Source organism: Crocodylus porosus, unplaced genomic scaffold (genome assembly GCF_001723895.1).
Source record: "Crocodylus porosus isolate Cpor-Errol unplaced genomic scaffold, CroPor_comp1, whole genome shotgun sequence".
NCBI lineage: Eukaryota > Metazoa > Chordata > Crocodylia > Crocodylidae > Crocodylus > Crocodylus porosus.
Window position 1 is genome coordinate 16,513,235 of NW_017728928.1, and position 8,962 is coordinate 16,522,196.

Genomic DNA, 8,962 nt, shown 5'->3' on the forward strand with positions numbered 1-8,962 from the left:
GGCGCTGCTGCTGCTGCGCACACCTTGGGAGATCTATGCACAGGGTGGAGGTGGGCTGCACCCTGTTGCTGCTGCCCTGGGAGCTGGCTGCTGTCACGATGCCATGTACCTCCTGGAGCTGGCTCCCAGGGCAGTACAGCGGGGCACAGAGCCCAGATCGCAGTGGGCAGGCTGCCTCTGCCCCACGCACAAATCCAGGGGGCACAAGGTGCTCACAGCAGTGGGAGCCCCCCCCATGCCCCTGGACAAGCTGCCTGGGCTCCAACTGTTCCATGACCCACCCTGGGGCCCCAATCATGCCAGCCCCTACCCCTGCCCCCTCCCTCCCTGTGAGGGCCTTGAGCTGTACCCCCCTGCCCCTTCCTTCCCTGACTTACCTGCTGTGGTAGGCAGTGCTCTGCACACCATCTGGCTGCAATCCTGGCAACATGAAGGCTCCGTATTTGTCTGTGTGTGCCCTTCCCCACCTGGTACAGCCACCTGGAGCCTCCACCCAGGTTGCCCTGCAGCCCTCTGTGCTGCCCCGCATTTGAGGGGGCTAAGCCCCACTAGCCCCAGCCTTGTGCTGCCTGTGGCTGTGTGCCTGCTTGCCACATGTGTGCAGGTAAAGTATAATTTTTCACGGACTATTCATGGAACTACATGGACCCGTTTGCCAAGGTCAATGGTAGTTCCATGAAAATTCTGTGAAAATTATACTTTACCCACGTACATGCCATGAATTTTCTACAAGAAATCCGTGATTTTCTCAGAGCCCTAACTGTGGGTATTTCTTATGATTCTAGGCCTTAATGGTTGCTGCATGGGGCTGGGAAAGAATTTTTCCCTCCTCCCCCCGCTCCATTGTTATACAGGACTTTTTTCCCCACTTTCCGTAGAAGCATTGAGTGCTGGCTACAGCCAAGGCTGGGGATCCTGACTGGGGTGTATCACTGCTCCTGGTGGGACTAAAACCCTCAGTTTCTCAGCTAGAAGGTCTTGCCTCTCTGCACAGGGTCCAACTGATTGCTCAATTTCAGGGGTCAGGAAGGAATTTCAGCCCATGGTTAGATTGGTATGGATTGCGGGGGGGCGGGTTGTAGCTCTGTAGCTTAGACATGGATTTGCTTGGGATGGTTTGGATAGGAATGATCCTGCCTCAGACAGGAGGTTGGGCTAGATGACCTCTAGAGGTCCCTTCTAGCCCTACTTTTCTATGATTCTATGAATATCACATTTCACAAGACACTTTCAAATCACAGCTATGGAAAGAAGAGGACTCGTTACTAACCTCAGATTCTTCATAAGTATAAAATCCTTTTACTATTTTATTTCTGTCAACATCACAAAATGCAGCTACCTGGTGAAAACAGAAAAAGGGGAGACAAAGGATTTAATAAAGCTCTGTAATACAAGCAGATGTCTTGCTTCCTATTATTTCTATTTCCTCTAAGCTTTCTGATCGATCCTCTTCCTGCATTTTATACAGCCTTCCACAAGAACCTGATCCTTTCCTTCCTTGCTAGTTGTGCTGAAATGAGCGCAGGTCCATGTGTTTAAATTGTGGGCTATGAATCACGGTGGGCCACACTCACAGCAACTACTGTTGAGAACAACAAGCCCCATGGACCCTAATCCTGTGAAAACTTATTCGTATAAACAGAGATAAGCACATATGAATGAGTGCAGAATTGTCAGAGTTCTGGTTCTCCCCTTCACTTGGAGCTGCTTAATCATATTAAAAGAGAGCACATTAATGCCTTTCACGATGCATTTTCCTCAGTCAGGCCATACAGTTTGCCATGGGGATGTTATGTAGCTATGAATGACAAAGGAGGTGGTCTTTGAGATCGGTGATGGGAGGGAAGACATTCACAACATGTGTACTCTGCCTAAGCAGAACTGGTCAAAACATTTGCCTTTGAAGCTTTTTCCCCAGCACAAATTTGGGTCTTCAATGGACCATAAATTTGCAAGGTAACTGATTGCTTTCCTCAAAAAATACATACTATTTTTGATAAACAGATTTTTTTTTATGGAATAAAACTTATTATGAAAAAGTCTGAGAACCTCTGGTGGGGTTATCATCAAATTCTAACCAGCACTCTCCAGTTTCTTCTCCGAGACAGCCCCCTATATCTGTACAGACTGTGAAAGAAAAAACTCAACTGACATCTTCTGGAAGACATTCAACAAGAAGAATGAGAGGCCTAGCCGAGAATGAAGATCTCTTTCCATTCCCTTCCTTGAAAAATAACTTTATTAAAAATTAATTAAAAGCAAGTTAGTGGTTCACTACACAGATTCTCTAGGACTGTCCATAGAGACCAACATTTTGCCCAGACATACAAATGCATGACAGGCACTGGAATTATGAAAAATTCGCCTGAAAGAGTTAAGAAGATTTTCTGGGGCTGCACGTATGTGCGCACACACACACACACGTGCACACACGTAGAGCCACAAGAATATTAAAGGCAGAAGTAAATAAAGATACCATCATATTATGATTTTAAAAGAAAGTAGCAGCGTGACTCAAGAGATCAGTACTACAAAGTATGGTATGGATCATGACTTAGTTAGGACGGTCTCAATTCTAGCTGGAAATGAATGTGGCCTTACATTCATTTGTAATGAGCAAGAAATAAAGGCAAATAACAAAGCTTTTAGCTAAAAAGACATTATGACCTGCCTAGAAGAACGTAACCTCCCTTTTACACGCTGGATGAGCAACATCTGCATAATTATTTTTGTATGGAAGAACTGTGCAGCAAATAACTTGACTTCCCAGTGTGTAAATACACCGCACAAGCTCGGTGTGGCTCTAACCATATTCTATTAAATACCTAGGTACAGCAGAGCTGCATTAGTACCTGACAGCTCTCCTGTCAACATGGCACTGAATTCTTGACCCCAGTGTACCACTACCTGGTACCTCTATTCTTACCTCTGTTTGATAATGCTGCACCTCATTTCCATATGCTTGCACCTATATTTTACTTATGTGCTTACCTGTAAACATTCTTTATAAAGTGAAAAATTCAGCAGGTTCAGTGTTTAAGCAGCACTGTAAACTACCACAGCAATATGTTCACTACTGTATTGAAATATTATTTATGGATACAAACTTGCCAAATATTTCAGATGCTTTATTTGCATTCTTCGCAAATATGTCTGCAATCTCAGTTGTACAGTGGTCCCTTTTTAAAGCATTCAGTGCCAATAACATTTTCCAGAGATTTTAAAACTTTCTTGTTTTTCTCTGGTTTCCACTGCTGCTGTTCACATTACCCACTCTGGCCTGTGAGACCAAAGCAGAGCATTTAGTTGTGACTATTTAGTTAAGGTCTTGTAGAAATCAATTATTTTATGGAGGGCTGGGTGGCATTTTTCCTACCCTCTTTATTTTTGCATTAAAAATTGATTAACAACAGTTAAAATCAAGAAAACTTGAAAATTCAAGCAGCTGTTTTGCCATTTCTTAAGTTACATAATGCTGCAAAAGGCCAGGTTCCTTTCCTTTCAGTCATCACCTCATCAGTTTTTCCTCTTTTGATTCAGATAATATATTCCTTCACCTGGGGAGTGATTCTGCTCCCAGTAAAGACAATGGGAGTCTTTCCATTGACTTCAGGGGAAGTTGAATCAGTCTCCTGGCTGATTTAATCCATTCCTTACCTTTACTTCATTCTTGCTCTGAAGGCTAAAATTGATAAGGAATGTCAACCCAGGATCCTTCCAAGTCAATGGCAAAATTCAGTCTGGGCACCTGACACATGCAGCCAAACTTTGCCTGACCTTCGGTTACCAAACGAAAGGTGTGTCTAACATACAGCCTCTGAGGACGAAGGCCAGGTATCAGCCAGTGGGTCTTTTTCCAAGCCCTATGTGTAGTTATCCTCTCCTCAGCCCTTTCATTATAAAGCAATGTGTCAACACTGGTGAAAAAGTGAGAAATAATCAAGGGACAAAGTATTAGAAACATAGGTAATGAATCATGGGGAAATCAAAGTGGAAAAATATGGCTGAGCTCTTGAAGGAAAAAATCTGCAATGCTCCATGGGAGGCAAATATTCATACTTCGAAAACAGGACTGATAGGATGATAATGAGCAAATCAGATGAGAGTGGAAACTAATGCAGCTCTGATTTGCATGTGGGGAGGCACATCACAGTCCTGCTTCTAGGGGCTGTGAGTTCACACAGAATACGTCTCTCTGTACAAAGGAAGCGTTAACCAGTTGGAACACATGCAAAATGCACAAGAAAAGTAATTGAGGAGTCAGTGAGAGTGACACAGGGGTACAGAATTTGTACAGAGAGGTAGGTTGTGGGTGAATAGGATGTTACGATGCAATAACCACAAGCAAATTATCCGAACACAAACCTAATTGTCAGCTTTATTGCTCTCCTTACATAGGTATAAATTAACATATCTTTACCTCTGATTGCTGTCTCCCAGCTTCTTTGTGTGGTAGAGTGACTAGCGTGTCAAATGTACATATTATGGGGGGTGGGGAGCTACAATCAGGCACGGTACCTGCATCACAGACTTTCCCTCTCAGACACTTTTCTGAGGTAGGTATCTGCAAAAGAGCCATGAAGTGGGAGCAATAATATGTGGATTCTCGTCTCAGGACATGAACTACTCTCTCAATAATATTAAAGAATATTACAAATGCATTCACTATTTTTCCAACTTGTGATCAAAGAAGTAACTGTTCATCTATCAGACAAGAGGAAAGAGAAAACTATCTAGGCTTCATTTTTAACAGATGAGAACTCAACCCTTAGCCCTGAAGAGCATTTTTATGCCCAGTTTTGCCTGATTTTGTCATTTAACAAAGTCTGGCTTTCATGCATCCTCAAAAGGTGCACACATTGCTGTTGAGCAAGACCTTTCCTACGTTACTAGGTTCCCAAATCATGCCCTTGAATCCTCTTTTGTCCCCTGTTCCTACTACTGCCACTGCCTCCTAAAACTATGAACACCATCTTTATAGCAAGTGCCCAGTCCTTGGGACCATCTGCACAAGAAATGTCCAGTGAAGGCAATAGGAGCTGTATGCTTAAAAAGGTTACACAAATACAATATATGGTTTCATTTTTTCTTTACATGATTGGTATGCCTGAAACAAGTTCCCATTGGATGATGGACTGATTCACAGTTAATGTTTTCTCATCACAAAGATGAACGCCAAAGAGCTTGTCCTTCTGCCCTGAGCAGGGGGCGGACTAGATGATCTTGTGAATTCATAGTCATAAAGACTTCTAGCCTTACTTTTCTATGATCCTAACCCTAAGGTATCTTTTTATTTCCAATGGCTTTTAGGCAGCATAAACCAGATAACTACAGTATTGTTAAAAGGATCAGTCTTGAATAGGTCATTCTTCTTCCAAGATTATATACCGTGTGTGGTCAAAGAGTTGCTTGATTATTTTTCCGCCACTGCTATTTATTTTTTAATTAAAGAAATGTGTGTCTGGAAACTGGATACAGAACTTACACCCAGTTGTTTATGCAATAAGCAGAACTCAAAGCATACGCAAACTATTTACTTTGGGCTAGACTTAACCAAAGGTCCCTTATATATTTCCTTCATTCAAAAGACTCCCAGTTGTGCCTTTTATGGAGACCATCCATATATAAAAGAGCTGAATCCTATGGCGAAACCTCTCAAGTACAAAAGAACAGAAAAACAGTCTTGAACTTCTTTGCAGCAAATGGGGATATAAACTAGTTTATAAATAAATATCTGAGCTACTGTAAGGCTAATTTATTGCTTTCAGTTACTTTAAAACCCAAAGCAACAGCAAGTAGGAACCAATAATATACAATATTGCAGTGGCTTCTGAGGGTGCTATGCAACTGATTTATGAGATCACACTTCAGTTTTAGGGAAAAGTGCACGTGGTAGTTTGTTGTTTGTTTTGGTAGGATGTTTTACTTAAATCTGCACAAGTCCAAATGGAAAAAACAGACTGCTACTTTTTGGAGCTAAAATTTTGCAAACAAGAGTAACATTCTAGCAGCTAGATATGGGTCATATACAATCTGTATAGGAAACTAATTCTTGTACAATTAGTAAAGGAAACAGTGCTTTGTTGCCAGGGCTGTTTTGGATGTAAACCAATGTAGTGAAAAAAACCAACAACCTTTTCCCTCAATAACAACAGAAAGCCTATATGGATCAAACGCCCCCATTCTTATTCAGACGAATCTCCGTTTGAGGGAGCCCTTCCCTTGTTGGGAAAGAAAACAGCATTTCTGTCAGGCTGGGTTTTTTTTGTAAAACTAAGATATTAGAAGAGGTTCAAAATCTTGAAATGTCAAGAAATAGTTCTGGTAAAGACAGTTTAGTGGGCAGAATATAGCCATGAAGGCCAGATATCCCCAAGATACACCATTTATCACTTACCTCCAGAGAGAGATCCTACAATTATATGCCAGTCCTAGAGCTATTACTATGGATCTACCAAATTCAAGGCAGAAGTGGAGCGTATGACAGCCCCTTTAATCTTGCATGATCCCCCACAAGCCCCTCCCCCCCACTGATTGGCAGAGAGCCCCACCACTCCCCCCTGACCAGCAGGGAAGTGAAAACCATGGTTTTAAACATGGCATGGGTTTTGCCTCCCCTCCAGTCAGCAACAAGCATTAGGGCCACCAGGGCCCCTCAGCCAATCACCAGTGGGAGGCAAAAATGGCACCATATTTAAAACCAAGTTTTCGCCTCCTCGCTGATCAGAAGTGAGCTGCAAGCGCAGCCCCTTCACCAATCAGCAGTGGAGAGGTGAGTGGGAGCACCTTCAAGATTAAAGGAGGCGCAGCCCACTTCCACCATGAATTTGGTAGGGCCCTAAACATAGAAAATGGCTTTTTACTATATCTATTCCAAATACCAGTCTATTGGAATTTCTACTGAAAAAGCCTCTAAAGACTTGGGCAGCCTAAGAATATTATTTTTCGACTGGGTCTTCTGGGAATTTTGTTGCATCACAATTATCTTTCATCTTGATATGTCTTAAAAATATGATTTAAAGCTGGGCTGATAATTTACAGCATGCAGCAGAACATTTTTATAAACTCTGAGAGCAGAGAACTCTCATTCCGGTGAAATACCATGGCTTTGCTATGTTTCTTTTCCACCTTCCTAATTACTGTAATGCAAAATACAATTCCAGTTAGCTTGAACCTACACACAGACACACACACACACACACACACGTTCTTTCGAAAGTTTCATTGTAGGAGAGTCCCATAGCTGCACGGCCGTGCAAAACTACAAAACACATAACAAATCGTCTTAATGACACTTTTTTCAGACTTCACGAATGATGAAGGGAAATTTTAGCCCATTCTAATGTAGTACTTTTGTACATTTTACTTCTCTGTCTGAATTTGCTACATCCAAATTTGCTCTAAGGCTTAGAAATTATTTTTATGCACCTTGGATCAATTCGATCTTTGCACATCAGATGAAAATAACTCAAAGTATTGTAGCATAATGTAAGAAAATGAGGTTAATGTCAAACAGAAGTAGACACCACCTCAGCTGGATAGACCTTCCAGTCTGTCTCAACTGGAACCACAAAGCTAATGAGCATGACCATTCTTAGACAGGATCCAAAGATCATAATCAGCATCAAAGTGCCAATCTCATTCCACCTGTTTATCATTACAGTTGAACCACAGGAGCTATTTGAGTCTTTTAATTCCAAACATGTGCTTCACAAATCAATTCTGAATCTCTGTACTGCAAAAAAGTTTCGGTATTCAAAACATTAAAGTTTTAATAAATTTGAAGTGCTTGTTTTGTGTGTTTAATTAAATTCAAGCTGTCATCTTAATGAGGCTTGATACAAATATGAGCAAAAAGTTAATCATATAGTAAATAAGAATGATGTATTTCACCGTTTTATAGCATGCTAAAATGTGGGATTTCTAACAAGCCAAATATGCTAAGCTACACACACACACACACACACACACACACACACACACACACACACACACACAGAGAGTTTGTGTACGAAGGAAACATATGTATCAGATCTACTGTAAAAACTGTACTTAGTTGCAATTCATCATGCTTTAATTATATCAACCAATGAAAAAACACCTCTCTTTAAAAATCCAAACCAAAAAAGTACAATGGAAAAGTTGATAAAATCAATTATTTAAATTGGGCTTAGACTTCCTGATTTAAATCAAGTTGATTTAAATCAATCTATGCTGGAAACCGAGGCTGTGGGTAGACTAAATGAGAGGCATGTGTGCACGACACTTTAAAGTGGGCTAAATGCTTTTGCACCACTTTAATGATGGCAGTGTTTGCACACTGCTGTAGGAAATTTGGCAGTGTAATGCACCTTAAATGACTTGGGGTGCAGCAAGCTAAAACTCCTTCGAGGTGTTTTAGTTTGCTGCCCCTACAGCCACGGAGCAAAACACTGGGCTCTGTGCAGCTCTGTAGGAAGCCCTGCAGGCAGCCTGGCAGCAGACCAGGAAAGCTTCACCTAAGAAAAGCGATGAGCCCAATCTTCACACCCCCCGCCCCCGCTGAGCCTGCTTGACTGCCTGAACTGCAGGAGTGCCCAGTGCTTCCCTCCACAGCTGTGGTGCCCCCCCCCGGGACCACCCAAGCCAGGTGTCTGCAGGCGGGTGCTGCCTGGGGAGGCTGGGGCCTGCCACTGCCATGGAGGGAAGCACCAGCTCCACCCCCCCACAGCCCAGGGATCACTCTGCTCACAGGTAGCTTGCCCTCCCCTCCCTACCAGAGAGGCAGGTAAGTCAATGGGATGTGTGCACAGCACAGGGGTTTAAATCAGCCCTAAATTGAAGCGGTGTTTTTTAAAACCCACTGCTTCAATTTAGGGCCCCCGTTTTGTCTACATGCGTCCTGAAAAACTTATGTTGACAATATTTTCAAGTGCGAGGAAGACCTAAATCATATGGTCTGTACTGCAAGTGCTGAACACAG

The 8,962-nt window shown here is 42.4% G+C and overlaps 1 protein-coding gene across 9 annotated transcripts in view; it reads right to left on the reverse strand.

The window, feature by feature from the left end:
- Window positions 1-8,962, reverse strand: part of B3GNTL1 (UDP-GlcNAc:betaGal beta-1,3-N-acetylglucosaminyltransferase-like 1) — a 316,252-nt gene that overhangs the window by 22,828 nt on the left and 284,462 nt on the right. For 7 of the 9 annotated variants that reach the window (XM_019542717.1, XM_019542716.1, XM_019542719.1 and 4 more), the window contains one exon: window positions 1,271-1,339. The exons of the other annotated variants lie outside the window; for them this stretch is intronic. In XM_019542717.1, coding sequence (XP_019398262.1) covers window positions 1,271-1,339 — 69 coding nt within the window. The remainder of the gene's footprint in view (window positions 1-1,270; window positions 1,340-8,962) is intronic. 9 annotated transcript variants of the gene reach the window in all.